The sequence below is a fragment of the Acanthochromis polyacanthus genome, chromosome 4 (assembly GCF_021347895.1).
Source record: "Acanthochromis polyacanthus isolate Apoly-LR-REF ecotype Palm Island chromosome 4, KAUST_Apoly_ChrSc, whole genome shotgun sequence".
NCBI classification, from domain to species: domain Eukaryota; kingdom Metazoa; phylum Chordata; class Actinopteri; family Pomacentridae; genus Acanthochromis; species Acanthochromis polyacanthus.
This window is the reverse complement of record NC_067116.1, coordinates 28,171,946-28,195,896: the sequence shown is the minus strand read 5'-3', so window position 1 is coordinate 28,195,896 and position 23,951 is coordinate 28,171,946. Positions and strand designations below refer to the sequence as shown.

The 23,951-nt window shown below is 39.5% G+C and overlaps 1 protein-coding gene across 1 annotated transcript; it reads right to left on the bottom strand.

The window, feature by feature from the left end:
• Nucleotides 1-7,555: 7,555 nt before the first annotated feature.
• On the bottom strand, nt 7,556-23,418 carry sec16b (SEC16 homolog B, endoplasmic reticulum export factor). Its single transcript, XM_022219134.2, has 25 exons — nt 22,792-23,418; nt 22,418-22,708; nt 21,388-21,479; nt 21,204-21,306; nt 19,494-19,708; nt 19,262-19,407; nt 18,273-18,334; nt 17,971-18,109; nt 17,626-17,856; nt 16,057-16,154; nt 14,364-14,445; nt 14,149-14,266; nt 13,957-14,068; nt 13,069-13,174; nt 12,839-12,976; nt 12,641-12,754; nt 11,926-12,004; nt 11,174-11,303; nt 10,889-11,052; nt 10,761-10,792; nt 10,519-10,611; nt 10,346-10,438; nt 10,155-10,257; nt 9,909-9,956; nt 7,556-9,822 (listed from the first exon to the last, which is right to left on the bottom strand). Exons 2-24 carry the CDS (start codon nt 22,690-22,692, stop codon nt 9,940-9,942), a joined length of 2,742 nt encoding a protein of 913 aa, XP_022074826.2. The 5' UTR covers nt 22,693-22,708; nt 22,792-23,418; the 3' UTR covers nt 7,556-9,822; nt 9,909-9,939.
• Nucleotides 23,419-23,951: the final 533 nt, after the last annotated feature.

Sequence of the window (23,951 nt, the reverse complement as noted above, 5' to 3'; positions counted from 1 at the left end):
TAGCTCAGAATATTTTTGGTGAACAGCGACATCTTGAGGCCAATTCGTGAAGGTGCTTGTGAATTCAAAATAGAAATTAAAATTCCTGGAGCTTAGCTGCTACCTGAAAGGCACCATTAGAATGATACTGAATTTCATGATTCATTATGTCTGAATCAGCCATGAGAAGTAACTACGGTACTCAGGTACAATGAGGTACTTTTACTTCACTCGAGGTTTTATTTAGACTACTTTATCCTTTCACTCCACATTTCAGATGGAAATACAGTATGATGTTTTCTCCACTGCATTTATCTGTCAGCTTCAGTTTCTCCTAATGTATTTTTGTACACATTAGATGATATTAAAAAAACATTTAAAATGAAATACACAGTTAAAGATTAATACACTGGTCTCCAACCTTTTTTTTTTTTTTTTTTTGGCTATTTACAAAAAGCAGTGGTCAGTGCTATAACTGTGAAGGGTCAAGTGTCAGGGTTTATCACAGTTTCTAAGGATGACTGTATATTTTCATCACTGCCACTGCTAAAATGTGAATCCAAACATTGTCTTGGTCATAGGTAGAGTAAATCTGTGGACATCTGACCAGCATCATGAAGTTTGTGCTGTCAGTCTGGTTTTAGAACTGTCAGCCACTGGACAACACTGCCAGTTTTTGTTGTTTTTTACTTTCATTTATTGAAAGGCAGGATCTGTTTTTTGTGTTATTCTAGTCTGAAATTTATTGATAACTCAGAATCACTTAACTCAGAGGAGAGTTATAAGTCTTTGGCAGCGTCTACTTCACTGGATCGTTTGCCTCAACAATCACTGAGGGCATTTTTTTAAAAGTTTCTTTATGATGTGTTACTTTAGTTTTGCACTAAATAAATAAGCTGGGGCTACATGCTACAAGAATGTAAAGAAAAAAGATTAAGAGGCAAGTCCTGGAAGCATAACTGTGAGTGCATATTTGAGGTAAGGTGTGTCTTTTATAGATTAGTTTGATATCAGATTACAATGAGTCACAGATTGCAAGATTATTTTTTGAATTTTGGATCAAATTTTATAACGCAGACAGTTTACTGGACATAACCATAATCATCAGAGTTCTAATAAACCTTTTATACTGTGGTCTTTTTGCAGTCACAGAATGTAACAGTAACACTATTGCACAATTGCTCAAGTACTGTACTTTAGAGTAATTTTATAGTACTTGTACTTTACTTGAGTCTTTTGTCCTAATCCAGCTTTTTAGATAAAGTAAGTAATTTGTCTGACAGCTTGAGCTAAAAGTCACAGTTTTAGATGTCAAATTTTCATTCCCTTCCTGTAAGTCCAAATGCAAAATGTTTTCAAAATACTGGACAATTAAGTGTTTCTTTATCAGCTGAGTAAATTGTGTTACGTCCTACGAAGACTATTTGACAGTCTTCTCTGATTAGCTAAAAAAATGTATCGTCACAAGCTGAAAACATATAATGACTTTACAGAAAATAATGCATTGCAGTGGAGTAAACTGCTCAACAGTATAGTTAACATTCGCTCATTGTTAAACATCTACCGCAGTAAAATGCAACATACACTTTAGTACTATCCATCCATCCATTCTCTATACACCGCTTTATCCTCACTAGGGTCGTGGGGGGTGCTGGAGCCTATCGCAGCTGACTCAGGCAAAGGCAGGGGACACCCTGGACAGGTTGCCAGTCCATCGCAGGGCTTCTTTAGTACTATGGCAATATTAATTCCAAATCATCAAAGCCATATTGGAAAACACTGACAGAGATTATTTTATTGTACAGTTTTATTTTTCCTACTTAAAGTTGGCTCACACTTTTATTCAACCCTGTAAATCCCAAATATAGGGGGAAAAAAATCCCCCTCAAATGTTGTTGTTTGTGGCCTATAGCGCACAAATAAAGGCCTTTATTGTTTATGTTTTACATTTTAGTAAGTGTTTAACCAAATGTTGGAATATTGCAACACTGGTTCTCATCAGAACGGACTTTATAATTTATGTAGCCCCATACGGTATGTATCACAATAAGAATGTCTAAGTGATATTTTTAATGCAGTCATTTCTTTTTTCAATTATCCAATTCTACTGAATTGCATCTTAGTCCCAGTGTTCAGCCATGTTCACTTGCAGTCATCTTCCAAAAGACTTTTGGTGTTCTCTGATTCCATCTAAAATCACTCTCTCCATTTTGAAAGTCACCAGTCACATCACAAAAACATCCCCAAAGCCTTCCACAACTTTCACAACCCATTTCTGCTCAGTGCCACAAGAAAAAAGCCCATGATCAGTAAAACTTTGGGTTTTTTTTGGTACGATCAAGATGCAGTTTCAAATACTCCTGCAAAAATACTCTCACATACGGCAAACAGAAATAATTTACTGTTTTTTAAATTCCAATCTGTTAAACTCAGATGTATAACAGAGACACTAAATTAGAATTAATATATAGTGAACTATCAGGCAAATTACATTTCCTAGTTATTTCCGTATATCATAATGTTTCAGTTGTTACTTTAACCGCTACTCTCACCCAGACATGGAAAATTTCAAAGAGAAGACAAGCGAAAAATCAGATTTGGTGAATCACAGGAACTAAATATCAGCATGTTCTCCACATTGTAATAAAATATTCAAGGCATTTTCTTACTTCAATATCTTGACATATCCAGTCCAATAAATAAAAGAGATAAGCTTGACCTTTACTTTGTAAGTTGTGTGAGTTCCTGACCCGATAATCGGTCCTGTAAACACATCTACTATCCAACAGGGCTGTGAGACTGAAGTATAAGATCCAGTAACTGTACAGACACACACACATATACAGCTTGTTTTTAGTACAGCTTTAAGTGACTAATGTATGTAATTTGACAAATATGGGCTTTATGGGGTTAGTTAAGGTTGTAAAGTCAGCTAGGGCATTTAGAGTGTGTATTACTGTAGTGAAGGATCTGAATATTTCTTCCTTTGCACATTAAGCAAGACTTTGAGGTTTTTTTATGCACCAGTTTGTGCCTTTTCCTAATCAGCTTACAGTATAAAAGTTAGTATTTATGTAAACGATTTCGGCACCAGGCAAAACTCAACAACACTCAAGATATAATGGAATATAGTGCAGTAAGACTCAGACATTCTACACTTCTTTACCTGAAATTTAGACCTTTGACTGGGTTTATGCATTCCTTAATGTAAAAAAGGTCTATTACTTTATTGACCTCATAGCTTAATATTTAATTAAAATATCAATATGCAACTAAAGAACACATGGTCTCAAAAAATAGACACCAGCCTCTCCATTTTTAGTGTCTGTCTTGTAAATGTTAGTTTTATTTGTCTGCCTTATTAAATAGTTGTTGAGAAACTCATTTACCAGCTACTGAAAGTCACTTCATATTTCATGTAATTGTTTATAATAGTGTAACTTAACTGGAGTCTGAAGGTCTTGCTTCTCTGGTGGCACTGAATGTTACTCAACTGGCTATATGCACATGGGTGGTAAGCCAAGGCAGAGGGAGGAAAACTGAGCTCAGCCCTGAAGATATCATTACTGCTGCTGACATGCAGGATAGATGCTGACCTAGAGACGGCTGCTGCCAAACTCCGCCCGGTAACACCAATGGACATCTCATAGAGTTAAACTAGATCTGGAGCGACAGGATCTCTGTGGCATCTCCTGGACCTGTCCTGCTTGTAGGGAGATCGCAGGGTAAGTCACTCTTTAAAATGCTTGTGAAGGTACAAAATCATGTTGTATTTTTATGGAAAGTTGAGCAATAACTCTGGAGGAACATATGTTGAAGTTGTTGAATTCAGGTGTCAAATGTCTGCGAGGTGTGAAGTCATGTACTATAAGATATTCTCCAGTTAACTGGTGCATGCAGCAGCAGCAGAGGAGCTGCGAGGAGGTCCGTTGAGTTAGACTCAAAACCAAGATGCCTGTGGGAGTAAGATGTTTTGTGTATTTTATTTTTTAGGTCATTTTGGATTGTGTCAGGAGACATCTGCAGATGATTCCTTGCCAAAGTGACCATGGCTGAAGAAATGTCCTTGCAGACGTGTAACATGGCCGCTGAGAAAAGAAGTAAAAGGAAACGTCAAACAAGACGCAGCGTCACTCATTTACCTCCAGATGGACATCTCATCAGTGGCACTCCCAACATGAAGCCTGACACTTCATTTGGCAGTATTTGTATAAGTATGGGCTCACTTACAGAGAGCAGTGATGCTGGAACCCTTTATCTGAACCCTCAAACACCCAACTGGTCTCTCGTGGAGAAGTTTGCTGAGCTTTCACCAGGCGAAGAGACAGAGATAACCAATGACCGAGATGACAACAGAGAATTGTTAAAATGCACTAAATATACTGAGACCAACACAATGCATGAACCTAATGAAGTGCTCTTGGATGCTGTGAACAAGAAGGGAAAAAAGGGCCTCATAAACCAAAATGATGTCTCAGCCAAAAATAGGACATCGAAGCTCAAAGAGCTAAATGTTGAGGACTTTTCCCCAAACAGAGGTGAGAAAAAGGCCAAAAAGAATGTTTCTGTGAAGAAGCTACTTAAAAAGTGTGAAGACAAGAAGATTCCTCGACTTCTGGTGGCAATGAAAAAACGTGGCGAAGTTGACACAGAGCACCGCCCATTCAAATGCTCGCACTGCCACTGGGCTTTCAAAAAGCTCTGCAACCTGCAGAGTCACTTACAGACTCACACTGGCCTCAAGCCACACGTGTGTGATATATGTGGCAAGGCTTACTCTCACCAGGGCACACTGCAGCAGCACAAGCGTCTGCACACGGGCGAAAGACCGTATCACTGCCCCTTCTGTGTCAAAACCTATATCTGGTCCTCAGATTACAGAAAGCATATCCGCACACACACTGGTGAAAAGCCTTATATATGCGACACTTGCGGCAAGGATTTCATTCGCTCCTCTGACCTGCGGAAGCATGAGCGCAACATGCACACAAATGACAAGCCCTTCCCATGCACGCACTGTGGCAAGACCTTCAATAAACCGCTCTCCCTGAAGCGCCATGAGCGAAAGCACCTGGGAGAAAGACCCTTCTCCTGCCCCGACTGTGGAAAGTCTTTTGCCTTGGCCAGCCGAATGGCGGAGCACCAGAAAATCCACACAGGAGTGCGTCCATACATCTGCTCTGTGTGCGCAAAGTGTTTCACAAAGTCCTCCAACCTGACCGAGCACGAGGCCATTCACAGCGGAGTGCGGCCCCATAAGTGTGAAGAGTGCGGTGTTGCGTTTGCCATGGCCTCCCGCCTTGTTCGTCACCAGTTCATTCACAACAAAGAGAAACCTCACAGCTGCACAGGCTGCAGCAAGAACTTCAGCCACCTGGCAAAACTGCAGCTGCACCAAGAGCAAACATGTGCTGGCAGGATCTTCGTCTGCGTAGAGTGCGACAAATCTTTCCAGTGTGCCACAAAGCTTTCAGAGCATATGCTGCAACACAGGGATGAGAGTGTCTGAGCCTGTTTAAACACAGGTACTGTACACATCCTCCCCTGTGCTTGAACTGTAAATGCTATAATATTCTATTTATTTCAGACATTCACTTCCAGACATGTAGGACACATTCAAGGTCACAGGGCACCAGTTTATATATATTAATGTATGCATTTTTATCTATTGCGCGTCATGAGTTGTAAAATGTGCATCCTCTTTCCCCATGGTGCTGGCTTCCCATTAGAATGTTGTGGGATAAAAATTGCCCCGAGCCCAGCACTGACACTTGAGCTGACAGTTTAATGATGTGACATGAAACTGGTTACAAGAGCAGGAGACCCTTTTAAAAGTGAGAATATGAATGCATGGTGGGACGCTCATTAAAAGTACACCATCCCTTCTTGAGTGTGGCACTTCAAAAAGCCCATTACATCCTCATCCTGAATTTATAGACACATAAAGTTGTAAATACCCAACTTTAGTAGGAGTATGATCCTGAATTTATGGATGCACAAAGATTTTAGTATCCCACTTTAGCGTTAGTCGCAAAAGTCAAACATACATAAGATGAGAGATTTGGGAGCTAACCAGCATCAAAAGTTATTTTTTCTCAAAATGTTTTAATGATTAAAGCAGTCAAATGCAAGACACAGTCGCACATAGTCAGATCGTTCTCCACAGTGCTGTGTTAGCACAATGGAGAAAGGTCTGACTGCACCTCGGTGAAAAATGCTCCAATTTGTACAAATCAACCACAACTGCCTTGCATGGTGCTAGGTCCAGGATGCAGAGAGGATATGCTGGGGGCATTGACTTAATGGAACAGTTGACATGCAGCGAGGTGAGCACCATCATCAAAATGGATAATTCACAACAATAACAAACTGTATGATCTAAATCTTTAGCAAAACTGTCAATTTTCAGTATGTAAGTCACGGCTCAGAAGTTTTTGTTTCTCAAAGCTGAGGGGGATTTCGAAGTCGTAGCATGCAGATAGCGAAGGAGGAGAATACTGCTTGAAATGCAAAAAAATTTCAAATGAAATATATTTAAATACTAAGATTAAAAGTAGTTGTTTTTGCTGAATGGCCCATTTCAGAATAATGTAGATATTGTTATTGCATTGCAATTCTAGTTGCGTTAATGAATTCATCATTTTGATGTTGCAGCTGGTGGAAGTGGAAGTAGAAAATCTGCAATAGTACGTCATTATTGGATAAATATAATGGATTTTTTCTCTGAAATGCTGTGGAGTGGAGTTTAACGTAGAAGAAAACAGAAAGTACACCACGAAAAGTGTGCTTCAGTACAGTATGAGTAGTTGTACGTTTACCACTGCCTCTGAGACACATCACTGCGACCACACTGTACGACTAGACCAGTCCAGTTTTTCTAATGATTCAGAGGAGTTGTATTATGATTTGTTGCTTTTTTTTAAAACCAGTGGCATGATGTACTGTAGGCCAAATGAATATATTTTATGTCTAAAGTCATTCTGAGATTTCTATGCATGCTGTTTCATTTGCTAAACTTCACATCTTTTTACCCATACAGCATAAGAGCGAATAAAAGCCAACTTGCATTTAAACCTGTAGTGTGATCATTTTACTCCAACTCAAGAGTCATTTGAAACAACCAGGACACATCAAATCCATGAAACTACAATATTTCAAACATTTAGACCTGAGTAATTATAAATTAAAGTTTTTTTTCCCTCACAAAGGTGTTAAAAATGAGTTTGTTTTCAGCGACTGTCTGGATGTCATCTGAAACAGACTTTCACAAATCTATAAATTCTCAATGTGTTTGTACTGTGACACATTATTGGCAGACAGTCAGTGGTGATTCACATACTTGTCGCTGTGTGTGAGTGTGTGCGTTGAATTCCCTGCCAATGTGTCCCACTCACATTTGGCAACTGCAGACTAATCGTAAAAGGAGAGTGCATTTGCTGTGTTGTCGCTTGTGCCACATTAAGTGAGAGGCCCTGTTTGGAATCGCAGCAATGTCTTGGCAAGACGTATGTATTCAATATGCGACTATTAATCCTCTATGAAAGATAGTTAAATATGCAATAATTAAACAACCATATAAAGAGTGTGAAAACAGATTTCAGCATTTTATAGAGCCTTACTCAGAGGCAGAAAAACACAGACTAATTCCAAGTACAAAGTCATGTGACTGAAGCAAAATCATTTCATTTACATACAAATATGTTCACAAAGTGACATAGTAACAAAAAGATGGTTCCAAAATTCATTGCCTGAGCATATATTACTATGTCCTTATATACATTTTTAAAGAACATTGTGGGCTGACAAAATGCACATACTAGCAGTATCAATAAAAGCCTTTCTTAGATAAAGGCACTGCAAAACTCATGAGCACATAAACAACTGGCTGTAGGGAAGCTTAGCATAGTCTTTCCTGATCCCCCTTCCTATCCCACCATGTGGTATCATCCATCTTGGCAGCCTGATAACCAGAGAACAAACTATGCCTGGATTATTTTTCTGTACAGGCCTCATTTATAATTAAAACTACAACTACTGCACTTTACACATGATAAAAATAGTCAAGCATTGCCTTCACTGTGATCAATTTACTACACTTCTTCAACTTCCTCCCTTGGAAGTACAAGATGACTTCCGTAGGGCTGAATGGTCGCAGCATTTATTCAATTGCATCCTACTTAAGTTTTAAAATATTTCTTGATGCATATAAATGCTAGTCCCACGATCATAGAAATTTTAATATTGTAATCTTTGTAGTTCCTGTAATCAGGTGTGTAGATTCCTGTGGTCAACCTCTGTCAGGAAGCACAGTGACAAAAAGCATGTTTGTCTATTTTGATTTATTTTTTGTTACCGTGTTTTTGTGTGACACCTACTGTAGCATACAAATGCTAGTGCACAGATATTTTATCATAAAATCTGATGCAATGGGGCCATTCATTCATTTCTCTGTCTAAATACAGCTTACGTTTTGCTGATTCTGTTCAAGGGAAGGTCGATCTCTCTATCAAAGACTTTATTAGCATTAAGACTGCTGTTACTCCTGCATGTGGGTATAGAATGACATCATCTGCGCTTAGCACAAAACAAGTCATGGCTGATTTTTAGATTTATTGGTTAGTTTTAAAGTTTAAATGGGTCGGTGTCACCTTATTTAGCAGAACTCTTGCATCATCACAACACTGAGGGCACTGAGGTAGAGCTCTGAGATCGATCCACCAGATGCTCTCGCATGTTCAGAGGCTCATAAACAGAGGCCATCAAACCTTCAAAGTGGATGTGTAATCTCCAGAACAGTTTCTGCTTTCATAGATAAAGGTTTTTGCTTCTGACCCGTTTTCCTCACTGTCTGCTCATTTTTTACTGCAGTATAAAGTTGTGCACCTCTGTGGAAAGTCGAGAGAACTTAACAAAGCATTTTGTGTAGTATAATGAGGTTATAATGCCACAAATCATTAGATAAAAGAAAGTTAAATTTATTTTTTTGATCTTACCAAAATTAAAAACTGAACTCAACATGTACAATATTTTTTTCAACTGCCCACAAGGAGCTACTAATATGTTTTAAAAATGGTGACTCTACATATTCTAGATATTTTACTATTTACATGTTTAATTTGCTTCCTATCTGCTCTGTGGTAACACAATCTGCAGTTCAGCTGAAAGTTCCTAGAACTTTATCATGTGACCGTCGGAGGCAGTGGAGTCGCTAATGGCTTCAAGGTTGTTGCCAGAAGCGCAGAAATTTTGGTTTCTCATTGAATGTGGTAAAGTTTTTTAATTCATTTTTTTAAAAATAAATTTCAAATAAGAGCTGCAGAAGAAAGTGGTTTTGAGGAAATACCACAATTTTAAGCTTAGTTTTGATTAGGTCTTCCAATAGAATGGCATGTCACTGATGAGTAGTTCAAGGTACACAAGAAATCTGAAAATCCAGCAATTCTTTCTATTTTACAGTTTCTGCCTTTTGATATATGGTTTGATCCGTGTGATTTTAGAAACAAAACTTATCTTTTTAACCTGTGAGTGGGTTTAGAGGTTCAGACAGTTAAATGATCTTCCTTCCCCAAGTATGTCCTGCGTACCCTGGTGATTCCCTCACTGTCAGCTTCCAGAAAGAACACCTCAGCTGTTTCAGTAACTGCAATATGAGTTGCTACAGTATGCCAGTCCATCCAGAGTATTTCTGTATCCAACATGCCACATGATGTTGTAGGTGTTTGAAAGGGCACTCCCAAAAAAGAAACGCAGGCACAGGAGCTGCATGGATCGAACTTCCAAGCTCAGGCGAAGCGATCATTCAATATACAGACACCATAAAAGATTTTAGTAGCATCAGTGATCCTGCAAATGCAAACATTTGAGAGTTTTTTTAATTCAAGTACTTTTAAAAATGTAATGCAGCACAGATGTGCTCTTCTTTAACGTACCTGTGACAGGGATGAATGGCAATGATTTTTTTTAGCCCAGCTGCTGGCCTATGAAGAGGGGCATTTACAGAAAATGATCACATGTGCATAGGGTAATTTTTAAAAAAAAAGTAGCCGTAGCAGAAGTCAAGCCATTTTTGAAATTTCAGTAATGAACAAATACAAGCCTGCATTGCTGAAATCTATTTTAAAATAACAATAACCAATTAACACTCATACTGTTATGCAATTTAGCACATGCCTCACCTGGTTTCCTTGAAAAGGGGTTTATTCCAGCAGAGGGAGGCTGGGAGGGAAACATGCCAGTGGTAGGCAGTGGAGGAGGCCAAGAGCCAGCAGTGGGAGGTACCTTAATAATAAAACATAACCTAATAAATAATACATTAGAAAATGGGATCTTTGATTGTAACTGAGCAGTATATGTGTTTGAATCTTACTGTCTGTGCTTGGTTACTCGGCTCCGAATTCTCCTTTTGGACATCTTTGGACTTTGATTTAAACCAGCCACTGAACCATCCTGTCTTTGTGGCCTGCATAGAAGAAAGTGTGATACATGTATATGATTGGAATGTGGTTAAACAAGTATTCATATGGCAGGAATTCCACCTACTGGTTTAGGAGGCTCATTGTTGTGGTCTGAGAACCCAAAACCTTGAGGGATAGTCTGCTGGCTTTGTCCATTCTGACTGAAGTTGACCTCCATCTTCAAAGGGAAGCACAGACATCGACAGACATTCAGGTTACTTTATGGAAACGCTTACCAAAGTTCTATACTGAAATGTTTCTTATATGATCACATCAAAATCTACTTGCTTTTTAATCAATAACATTTTTATAAATAACATCTCTCACCGTCCCTGCTCCTGAGGACAATTCAGGATGCCCTGTTGAAGTAATAAAACCAAAACATCACACAGAAGCGATTCCTCACAGGCCATAGTAAATATCGCAGTGCATGCTGCCTAACATTAGAGTCTCACCCTCTGCTACTGAACCCAGATTGCTTGGAGAACAATGTGGTGAGGCACTTCTGACTTCAGCAGTATCTGTGTTATGATAACTGAAGTTTTGGCTTGTGGCCACAGAAGGCGGTGGGGAAGCGGAGACCACCATTGCTGGCATAGGGGGAGAGCTGGCCTGTGGCCTAGACAGAACAAGAGGCAAAGAAGGGTGACATAACAGGGTCTGCGAGGACTGGGTTTCGCATGTTAAGTAAGAGTTCACATGTGCGTGACTGAGAGCAGTAAATAAGGCATCTTTTGTACCAGTCCTGAGCTCCTCTGATGCCCAACAACGTCTCAGTTTGATGCACAAGGCTTTCTTGATCCTCAGTGTAATAAAGTAATTCAGGCTCAGGACTCTTGATGTCATGGCTTAGATCATCGTAATCAGGTTCTATAGAGACAAATGAAGTCACTTCATTAGTAGACCTACAGTTATAAATAAAAGTTTAAGTACACTTCTAAAGACCATGTACATCAAGGCGGTCTTGAGATTCCAATGACTCATACAACTTAATGTTCGACAATGGAATCATTGAATTGAATTGATTATGTAAAGCACCAGTTCTACTAGCAGCAAAACAGGCCTAAAGCATAACACCACCATGGTTGACAGTAGGTTTGTTGTTCTTGGAGTTAAGGGCCTTACATATACTCTTTCAAACAGAGTTCTGCTCACTTCTGCCAAATAGCTCAGTTTTTGTTTCATCTGATCACAGAACTTTTCTCTGAAAACATTGGTCAGTGTGATTACCAGAAAACTTCAGTTGAGACTTGAGGTGCCACTTTTAGAGAAAAGGCTTTCTTCTTGCATGGCAGCCTTTTAGTCCATGATGATAATGACGATGATGATATTTTTTGTGCTAGACACATCTGTTTTCATGATTTCATCATCAAAAAAAGAGGAGTTAAAGGAGTCACTGGAAATTCAAGACTGCAACATTTGTTCACAGCTATGCCAGGGTAACCAGAGTAAACATAGTGCATCACTTGAAGCAATAGGGTACTAAAGTTACCTGAGCACATTTTGGTGTCCCCACAGGCATTACTCTCAGGAGCTAGCTGGGATGTGTCAGCATAGTCGTAACTCCCCATCTGAGCAGAAGAAGTTTAAACATCTGATTAGTTACAATATTTGAACACTAAAACTAGCATATCTTTTTTTTTTTTTTAAAAGACCACTTGCACCATTTATCAGGACAAAAAATTGTAAAAACAGAAAAAAAAAATTGGGAAATTAAGGAAACACATGAAAAATTAAATAGTGAAAATCTTGTGTGTAGAGTAAATTTTTAAGCACTTCAGCAAAAAAAAAAAATCAGAAAGTTTCAGTAATTTTAAACCAGCAGCCAGACAAACATGAAAATGACCATTTTTGTGAATAAATCACATGCAACTACAAATTACTAATTTGTGATACAAAGTAGTAGCAGTAATTTGTGAATACATAGTCAAATAAATACCACAGATACAAGCAAAAGTACATATAAGTAAAAGTAAAAAAAAAAATTAGCCCAATTCAAGTTGCCAAGCAAGGAAATGGAGCAATTTGTCAGGCACTAACCCTACTAACCTGCCTGTTTTCTCTTTTTGTTTTTTGTTGATGTATATAAGCTGCTGAATATTTGGAAATCTATCTATCTATCTATCTATCTATCTATCTATCTATGTTTTTCTTCCCAGATATAGCCACACATAGTGTGAAATGAAAGACTCAAAGAATCTGATCACCTGTAAATTGTGATGTCGAGCCCTCAGGTGTTTCAGCCAGGCAGGTTCTTGCTCGGCTCCACTGAGGCCTCCTTCACTGAACTGACCCTCTGAGAATCTCAGTCTATCTGAAAGCTGCAGCACAAATAAAAACATGCAGGCATCCATGTAGACTTTATGAGACAGATCACCGTGGGAAGACTGATCAGATTTGTATACCTTAATAACCTCTTCAGTCAGGACAAAGAAAGGCTCCCTTTGCCTGAGGATGGCCTGACCCACCAACTCACAGTAGTGGAAGGCCTGAGATGAAAGCCCACAGTCCAACAGCCGACTTGCATACAGGAACTTAAACACCTGACCACAACACAGCAATACTCGTACATTTATTTTAGACTCACCTAAAGATTAAATGTACTGCAGTGATATCTGCTGTGTGTGGGAGCTACCTGAAAGGATGGTATTGAAAAGTTTTTGTCCACAAGTGTCTGGCAGTACTCGTATAACTCAGTGCACTGAATGGCAGAGTTTGTCGCAAAGTCTTCCAGCGATTGCCTGGAGGAAAGGAAAGGAAAGAAAAGAAAAGGAAGGCAGAGATTATTAGTGAAAGAAGGAGCATGATTCTCAACACAAGGGCTGACTAAAGAGTTTTGGGACTGTTTACTACATTATGAACTGTGTTACACAGGTTTTTGTGACCACTGGTAGGTGCTTTTGCAATCAGTGGAGCTTGAGGTAACAATAGGTGGATCTGCAGCTACCACATGGAGATTAAACAAAAGTTTTCACAGTGGAAGAGCTGCATTCTCCAAGATTGGAGAAGGTGCATTCAGTTCAGGAGCACCAGGACAAAGCCTGTTGTTTTCATCAAAACTGATGCAGTTTTTCCACATGAATTTATCCCCCAGGGTTGGCCTGTTAAAACAGTCCTGAGGCATCTAAAGGGGATCATTCAGCGTGAACGAGCTGAACTGTGGCATGATGGCATGCGAGCGCACCTGCTCACAGCACAGCAAACAAGTTTTTTTTGACCACAACAGCACAATCATCGCTTTCCACTCACCTTACTTACTAGATTTGGCTTTGGGAGCCAGATTTAGAAGATTTAATCATGTTAAAATAACGAGTCTTCAAGAAGCGTTACAAGCGGTGCAAGAGCACTTGGAGCTGTGTGTCACTGCACAAAGAGACGACTTCCACAGTAATGACTTAAATCAGTTTAGTTTTCTTTTTTTAATTCTATAGGCACAGTACTAAAACTTCTTGATCAACACTTGTATGACCAGCTGACCTGCAGTTAGACTGATGAATGACAGGAAGATGGAAACTCAGCTCACCTGTGGCTGCTGCTCAGAAGCACCCATCTCTCTGCCTTCTGTGTAAACACCCCAAAGGGAACACTGGCTGTCAGGTAGCACACATGGGCGGCATGTATGAGGCCTCTGGAGGCTGCACAGAGAAGAGAATCACTGAACATCAGCTTGCATGTTTGTGTATGACAACCTGTCAGTTAGTCAATTTATCAATACCGAGTGTGTCTCCCATGGTGACGATGGCCTTCTGTTGGACGGCTGGATCTCCCGTCTCATTGGAGAGCATCACAGCCAGATGGGGCCTCCAGTCTCCCCATTTTTCATTTCCACAGCACTGGGCACAGAGCATTACAGTTAAAACTCACATTGGCTAATAATTTAATATGCTCTATAATGCACTTGTGAGTTTCATTATAATCTGGATATTTTACCGTGGCTACAGAAGGGATTCTTCCAGATAGCAGCTGGAACAGAGTCTGGAGGGGATCGCTGGCCGTTAGCTGGCCTGTAAATCTGCCAACAGAGCAGTTTGTACCATTACACATCTTAACCAAGGCTTATTACAAGCAATCCACACAACTACTGCACTAAAACAGAAACCATGTCATTTAAAGAACTCCCTGCTGTTAGTCTGCATAGAACTGATAGCTCAAATTCTGCTACTCTTGTCAATCACAAATAATCACCCTGGCAATCTGCCTGTCCTCTCCCAAGACATTCCTCCACTGTCAACCTAACATATGTTGCAGTGCGACAACGCTGATTCCAAAATAGGCTGCAAATATTAGACTGGGTTACATGATATATAGTTCACAGACACTGCAGCATAGTGATACAGTACATACATTTCTCTGTATTTAAGACTGATACCTTATCACAAGCCTTATTTGGCTCGGCCTGAAGGGACAACAGCTCTGTGACTGATGGGCACAAATTATAAGACTTAACTGAATATGTCACTCCAGATGATTTATACTCTACTGGAAAGTGTTAATGATCTCTGTTATGTATTCCCCTAAGACTAACCTTTGCAAATTCCAAATAACTCCAGCCAGGACAAACTTTGAAAAACAAAGTGACTCACACATAGAAAAAAGATGTTAAAATTCTCAAGCATCTTATGTACCCTCTGAAAAGACAAAAAAACTAATTTTGTAGTTTAGAGCACAAACTCATACTGCATTGTTTGCAGGAACATACTTTCAACAAATTCTAAATAAAGCATGTCATTTTGGGCACTGGGCCGTGGGAAAGCCACAGAATTTGGTGCAGGAAGTAAAAGTTTGATTCTTTGTGTCTGCAGCGAAATGCTGTTTTTTTTTCTCGAGTCTGCTCACTACATGGAAATATTGATTAGTGGGGTGATTTGCAACTCTAATTAATTAATTACTGCCCTGCTTTAAGGATCATGTCAGGTCCCAAAACTGCTGGCAGCTCCACTTGGCTCTATAAGTCAACAAGCTCACAGTTACATGCTGATGCAGCGCTGTACTGGATTTTCTTTTTTTTTGCAGGGTGGTTGGGGACAATCCATTCATATTCATGAGAAAAGTGCCACCTGATTGGTCAGTAAATGAGGATGTAAGGAGTGGGAGTGGTTTAGGGCACGATAAAAATGTAATGGTGATCCAGTCAGAGGCAGAGATGCCACGCTGCCAAAGGAAAATTCACGAACATGTAGACTTTTACTTCTCGTTTGCTTTAGCATGTTAGGATGCTGACATTTCCTGCACTAAAAAGTCAAAGGACCAAGTGTTACAATTCATTCCGTGAATGACATGAACGTTTGTATCGAATTTTATGACAATCCGTCCAATAGTTGTTGAGATTTTTCACTCAAAGCCACAAATTTGAACCTTGCTGTGGTGATACAGGAACAAATAATCACCAAAGTCACTAAGAACCTCTGAGAACCATGAATCTCTGCGCTTAATTTCAAAGCAATCTAATAGTTTTATTCAGTCTGGAAATGCTGTAGTACTAGTTTTAGCACAGGCGTAAAGCAGATCATAAGCATCTAAGTTTAGTCAGAGGCAGCATTTCTTCACAAATTACCACTCGTGCATAGAATTGTACACTGATTTCTTGCAGCTGTTGAGTCTCAGATGCCTCGGCTTTCCTCACCTGTTCAGCACAGTGGTGTAAGACCTGTTGTCCATTTTGCTGGCCAGAAAAAGTGCGTGTCCCCACAGGCCGCTGGTCATAGCTGCCTCCAGGGCCTCCTGCAAACCGCATGGGAGAGAGAGAGGACAAACACTGAAATTCCAACACAGTGTGATTGCTGTTTGTGGATTAGACCCTGGTTAAGCAATAATGTTTTGGCATTTGAGAGTACAGAAATGTTATTAAATGTTTACATTTTATGTTGCTTTATAAATATTTATATTCTGCCCAGCAATTCAGAAGTATACAGTGTACTATTCACATTTACGTAATTTAACTACAAACAAGTCAGTTTTTGAAGTACTAATAGTTTAACAGCATGCAACCCAACACCCACGGGCAAGTTTGAAAGGGATGTTATTCTTTCAAAAATTGCCAAATTATACAATTGATCAGAGGCAGAAACTGTAAAAACAGAAAGAATTGTTAGATTTTCAACTGTCCTTTATCAGCTCATCTATGGAGTGTCGTTCCAGTAGAAAATGTAACCAAATAACAGTTAATTTATTAAAATCACTTTATTCTACATGCCTCATTTAAAGATTTGCCATAAATTAACTATTTGGTTAAACTAGATTTTGTAAAAAACGAAAAATTCTGCAATCCTTCATGCAACCGAAAAGCCATAATTGACTTAGCTATGGCAAATAGTCATGTGAGAAAAATTATGAGACTTTTCACCAGAACTGCAGGCTGAGTTTCCAAAAGCTCAGATAGGAGACAAATATGGAAACAAAACAAACACTGGCCTCATTTAACACATCCATCCATTATCTATATACTGCTTAAGGCTCATTAATGTCGCGGGGGGCTGGAGTCTGTCCCAGCTGACTAAAGGCAGAGGACAGCCTGGACAGGTCACCGGTCTATCCCAGGGTCACATATACAGACAAACAATCACTCTCACACCGACAGACAATTTAGAATTACCAGTTAACCTGAGCATGTTTTTAGACTGTGGGAGGAAGCTGGAGTACCCAGACAAAACCCGCGCACGCACAGGGAGAACATGCATATTCCATGGAGAAAATAATTGGTAAAGCGAGGATGCAAACCGATGCAATGATTGTTGAAATGTTAACTTGGTTATGCTACACATCTTTGACTTCTCTTTTCCTCTTGTCAAGATTGTGCTGTTTCTATTGGGTTGAAATTTTTTTATATTGCAGTGAAAAATGAGCCTACCATGGATAAAAATGTGACAGGAGCAAAAAGCGCCCCAAAACCGCTTAGGGTTCAGGAAACTAAATTGAATTAGATTTTGAGGTTCAAAAAGGTAAAAATAAATAAACAAATAAATCTAATAATAAAAAAGCAAATATTAGAAAAGTAAAGAGCAGCAGAACTTTGATTTTCCTTTTTTCGAGCCTATTAAATATCTCATAGGCTCAGTGATTTATCTGGTGACTCTTTAGAAAGACTGACCTCAGGTTGGAAACCACTGGATGTTAAAAAAAAATTACAACAATGAAAAAAAAAGACTATCAGCAGACACCACGCAGATGATTAGAGAGATAAAAGTTTAGAAACCTTCTTCCTTCCAGCCAGCAGTAGCTTAGTGTAGCTCTGCAGGGCCTTTTCTGAGTTCTCGGAGCTGAAGCTGGGCCAGTTTCCCGTGAGCAGGTCGTCCCCTTTGCGAGGTGGTGCTTCAGCGGTTGCGTTCTCGTTGAAGTCAATGAGTGTGGGAGCATCTGACTCCCAGCTTCCATCAGAGTTTGAGCCCTGCATCAGCAGCTCTGCAATATCTGACCCAACTATTTGCTGAAACATTGGAAATGTGGTGATCAGAAAATTCTTGACAATAACTCTAATGATTGTTTGATAACACGTGGAAATCTCTGCATTCTGTGCAATGAGCAGACACGATGCACTTACTCCATTCTGTCTGCAGAGCAGTATCAACAGATTCCATAAGAGCGCAGCAGAGCTTTTATCCTGCAGCTTGTCATCTCTCATACAGCCTCCTGCCCTCTGGTGGGCAAACTCTATAGCGTCTACTTTGTGCAAATCTTCCCTTCAAAAACAATAAAGTATTATATCAAATGCAAACAACATTCAAAATCACTTCATGAGACTCACTGATAATTTCAAATCTTTACAAACAGCTGAATGCAATCTTATGCGGTCCTTTAATTAAGACTAATTTTGGTGCTGCACAACAAACAACAAAGCAGTACCTGGTTAACGGCCCTGGAAAGTTCCTCATCTCCTGCTGTTCCTGTGTCTCACTCAGAATGACCTGTGCACAGAAACAAAAATAAAACCCCACATCCATCCTGAAAACACACTGTTATTTATTTGTTTTCTGTTCGCAGCTTATTTCTTGAAAACTTTCCTCATGATTTTCTAAAATTGTACTGGTATTTCTCTGTAAATTAAGAGGTTGTTTCCAAAAAAAACATCTGCATGATTTGACACTACATATAACAGAAATGAAAAAAGTGGAAGTGGCTGCATTTTTTGAGCTTATGTCATGCATGAGGGAAGAGAAAATTAGTTCAAAGGCTCTTGCTATATTTTGTACAAAAAAAAGATGAAGAAAGGATAAATGTGACAGAAAATCTACCACGCTTTATAACTTTCTTTGACAGATTCAGATCCAAATGAATTTCCTTGATTTTGAAATAAAAACAGATGAAACTAAACATGCCGTCCCAAGATGGATGCTGGCTATACTGGATCATTACTGGTTGACGTAAAGCGCTTTGTTACTAGGGCAGTAATGTAACCACAGACACCAGATTTAAAACTATTGTATGTTGTGAAACACGCAGATATTTACAGGAGCTGATAGGTTTCAGCGGTATTATTTGAACTGGGCTGGTGAGGGCTTGAACGTACCAGATGTTTGTTATCAGATGTATCACTATGCAAAAGTTTGCACTCAAACTTTAACATTGAGAGTAGAGTTAAAAGTATAGAGGTTCATTTTTAATCCATTCCAACAAAATATGATTCTATACCAAAAATTCTGACCAACTCATTGCTATTGGCAAGAGAGACAGTGGCTTAAACATACCAGTTTGCTACGCTGTGTTTGTTTCTTCCTGCACTAAAGAAATTATCCTCCTAGAGATCAAACTCATTGAAACTGCAGCAAAAACATCCTTAAAGAAATCTGGGGTGCTATCCTTTGGTTTTCAACACAGGGCAATTTTGAACCTACTTCCAGGCTGTGGATTTCCAGCTGGCTGACATTCTCCTGCGCTGACAAGCCTGGATTGACCCGCATCAGCTGACCTGCAGGCCCGAAGCTGACAACAGCATGAGGGATCGAGTACTTCAGAGGAGCTGACATCTGATACACAGGCTCTGAGGACATATGAAGCATTCGAGAAGACGGGGTTAAGCACTGAGTGAAGAAGTGTGAGAGAAAACAGCTTGAACTGTGCTCTCACCTCCTTCAGACGTGTGATCAGGCTGCGAGACAGAGTTACTGTGTTCTGCTCCGTTCATGTACTGACTCAGCTCATAGCTGCTGGAAGATAAACCTGAGTTTTTGGAACTTTCTAATGTCCCAAGATAATAGGTGGAAATCTCTTCATTTTCTCTGGAGGGAGTCTCCTCGTAGTCATTGAGGTAATGTTGGGAACCGTCTCTCCCTTGGTCATACCTGAAAGAAGGGCATCTTTATTAGTATTGTGATGACACCACAATTCTGACTTTAATAGTATATCTGCCGAAATGTATCATTATTGATACTAAAGTGATACCACAGTAGCAAACCTAAAATATTGATAAATATAATGTAATATTATATAACAGAGAATGGAACATAAAGTTGCTGTTTTGTAATATTTAAATGAGAAAATATGAAAATACTGATGATGCTGTCAAAGCAAGGATGTGGAAATAAAGCTATGTAACACCAGGAGGGAATTATTGTATCACAGTGTGCTCATGCTTTTTCCTGTCCAATCAGAACTCCTAATTAAGATCAGCTCCTAACCTGTTGATGTCTCTCCACCTTAACATGTCACATGGCTGCTTACAAAGGGAGAAATATTTGCAGACATAACTCCAGCAGCACTTTAATGCACCCTTGTATGTCCCACTTTCTGCAGACATTCAGTGAATAATTATACTTTCTGTTGTTGATCTGCAGACTGTGAAACCCACATTTTTGCTTTGCATGTCTACTTCATGTAAGAGTACTTTTGCTTGTATTTGCAGCCTCTCGTGTTGTCACCATTAAAGCTGCAGTGTGTTTATGAAAGAACAAAACAGCAATTGGCAGCAGAGTGGTGCACATACAAGATTCAAGATCTTCTGTTCAGAGGCTCATACATGAAATCCAAAGTAACTTCATCCTCATAACATTCCTTCAACTAGAAGCAAAATGGCCACAAATAATGCAGGGTAAAGAGGTTATGAACGAGTGCAGTTTATATTGTGCAAGAGTTGCAGTTGTGTGTGTGTCTGTTATGTGTGTGTGTGTGTGTGTGTGTGTGTGTGTGTGTGTGTGTGTGTGTGTGTGTGTGTGTGTGTGTGTGTGTGTGTGTGTGTGTGTGTGTATGTACATCTCTTTGCTAAATACAGATTTGCATTGAGCCAGCATGCTGTTGCTGTTGCTATGATTTAGAGCTGAGGTCAAAGTTCACAGTACTGACAGTTTGTCTTCTGCTGAGGCAGACTGACGCAACTTGCAGAAAACACTGGTTCTATCAAACTGATTCTAAACTATCTTTTAAGTACAGATGCAAAGAAAAGTAAAGTTACTGTTACTGTTTTGCGTTTGCATGGGAATTAGCATTGCACTTTATAAGACTAATTTCCATGTGGATTCATAACCACTCCACAAATGGGACTCTTGAGCACAGAGACTATGAAGAAGGAAACTTTGGCAGCACAGTATGACTGGAATGAATAAGGTTGTATCTTTATCCTGAACAGTACTCTGTTCAAACACAAGTCACACAGAAATGTAATTTATTAGCTATCATCAGTGGCATCGATTTATCACTGATGTCTTAAGTTTTGTTGGCTTTTGCTGCCAGCACAATTAAGTTTCTTTTACTCAGAAAACTGAACATTCTGTCCAGAATCACGTGCTTGTTTAGGTTCTTCTTTCAAAGAAAAGGGGTTTGACTTCCATAGACCTGACTCACCTGTACTCTTCTGCATAGAAGCTCCCTGGATGTTCCTGCCTCTGTGTTCTTTCATGGTACCGGTCTGTTCTCCATGAGTCCTGGGAAGCCCACTGACCACCATCTTCATAAACAAAGGAAAGCATTATGTCAATATGCGGAGCTTTGGAGACGACTTATTAAAGCTTGCTTTGTATCACTGCACCTGGTTGTCCATGCTGTCCTCTGTAGTAGTCATAGTAACCGTAGTTGTCTCTGTAGTCCCAGTGGCTGTGGGGGGAATAGTCGTACCCATGTCTGAGAATAAAAGGAGAATGCTGGTTAACCCAGAGCACTCATGTAGCTTCTTCAACTGCGATGCCTTATCGGAAAGAAGAGAAACATTCATTTCATTGTAACGAGTCGAACATCAGCTTTTGTAATACCTGCTTTCCCAACATCCTTCTCCAGGAGATATTGAGCTTTATTTCCCGCATTTTGATGAATTATCATGCATGAATTTTTAGTTTCTCTTCATTTATCTGCATTGTGGTTTCTATAATTTTTTTGCTATGGCTGTTTTTCAAAATAAAAGAAGGGGATGTATCTCTTGCATACCACCCATAATCTACATCTAAAATCTAATGTAAACCTTCATCCTGTATATTGTGATTAAAGAAAAAACAATTATTAGTATACTGCTTTTAATATTAGAAATTGATCGGCTACTTCCTTTGCTGATTATTGGATATAAAATTCCGCTACTTTTTTCTGTTTTTTTTTTTTATTTTGCTTTGTCTGTTTTGTAAAATTCTCAACACAATAAATTAACTCAAAGATGCGTACTTTGGCTCTGATGCCTCTCTCTTTCTGGAGTTACTAATCTGAGATCTCAAGCAACGTCCCGCTCAAAGCACTTTATCTTTTTGATTCCATGTGTTTGGTTTCACATAAGCCCATCAACACTGAAGGATAGATGTAGGACACGTCTCTTCAAAGCATTTCAATAAAGTGCTGTGTTGTAGTTTGTGTTACCGTAAATATGGTATCTATATTGTCATATTTACTGCAAATTCAAATATATTTTATTGCTGTCCTTCATTAATAATACCTGAAATATACAACAGCCCACTCTGAATCAATATAAAATACATGAAAGTATTAGAATTGTTGTCCTTATCTTGCATTTTGTGATTACTTACACTTTCTCCTAAATGTGAGTTTCACTTTTTTTAAAGAGCTGTAACTGCACACACCTGGACTGAGGTCTTTGGTGTTCTGGTCTTCCATAGCTGTAGAAGTGTTGCTGAGAGTTGTAAGGATACTGCTCAGCTCTGGGAGGAGGAGGGCTGGTGAAATGAGGCTGGTAGCGGGGATCAGGATGGCCCCAGTGCCTGTCCCTGTCGCTGGGGTCAGCTTGGGGGTAGTTCTGGTCCCGTTCCTGCTGAGAATACCTGGACTTCCCCTCTCTGCCTTTAGTTCTGTGGGAGTGTCGTCCAGAGTCGGGCCCCTGGTGACCTCTGTGATCCATGGTGACCCCTCAACACCTGAGGGTAAAGGATAGGAAAAGGAAAGATCACTTGCAAAAGGAAAATTTGCAGAAAGAAATCTGTTTTTTTCTGGTACTCACGGCTCAAACATGCCAGTCAAAGTGCATTCACAGCTGCCACATCATTTCATGGGAAACTCACAACAGGAGCAGATAACCAGTGAGCATGATAACGAGAGGATAAAGTTCACCAAACACTGGGAGCCAAATAACAGTGTGCAGATAGTGCTACAAAAAAATGTAAATGATCCAAATGCGAGAAAAAGTGGAATATTTAATTTAAAAAAAGAATCAAAGTCCTTCTACTGGGTGTGCGTGCGGTTCTTCAGATCCGTTGTGTTTGCACAGAGAGCTGAGGATACACAGAGGAGCACACCCTGAACACTCTGACAGCTGCAGTCCCACAAGGCAGCAAAAGAGGAAACTACGTCCATCCTCAGGATAATCACAACAAAAAAAGAGCAAACAATCACTGACAGTGTCGTCCGTGTCAGTTTGACAAGAATAAACCGCGTCCTCGGATTGTAGGTCGCATCTGGAAAATAAGAAAACTTTGAAGATTTAAGTGTTGCCACGTTGCCGGCTGTAGGGAGGATGCAGACGACGGACACAGGACAGCTGATCTCCAGTCAGGTTTACTGCTGTTTCTGGGAACAGAAGGGAATGGAAACTGATCTCAAGTCAGCGAGGAATGACTTCGGAGCTTTATTGTGGGGACAAAAATGTTCCTTTTACACACACGTCCACTGGAGGCGCTGTTACACATTTTCACTCCTGACGTTTCTGTCCAGCAAACAAGCATTGGATAACATTAACTACACGTTTTAGTCGTGTTTTAGAGGAACATTTCATTTAATGTTCAAAGAACGTTTTAAGGATATTTATCATTTTAAGTAGTGATCCCATGAGGATAAAAGTGAACATTGTAACATTCAGAGGATGTTTGAGGGTGTTGTCAGGTGATTTTACATTTGATTTGATTTGATTTATTTGGATCCCCATTAGCTATGACAATGCCAAAGCTATTCTTCCTGGGGTCCATACAACATCCTTACAATGTGTCAATGCAGTTGCATTATTTACAATACAATCCATATACAAATGCAACATAAAACAAAAACAAACAAAAAAATATACACAACACAACAATACACAGACAATACAAAACCGCTCCCAGGTCAGCAGTGATATATAATATTTACATATCATATCTACATAGATCTACATATATTATGTATATT

Coding starts and splice junctions, on each gene's coding strand:
- sec16b (XM_022219134.2), bottom strand. CDS start 22,692: ATGGATCACAGAGGTCACCAGGGGCCCGACTCTGGACGACACTCCCAC. Junction 21,307..21,387: donor AGGACAGCATGGACAACCAG/GTGCAGTGATAC, acceptor TTGTTTATGAAG/ATGGTGGTCAGTGGGCTTCC. Junction 14,267..14,363: donor GAATCCCTTCTGTAGCCACG/GTAAAATATCCA, acceptor CTCTGTGCCCAG/TGCTGTGGAAATGAAAAATG.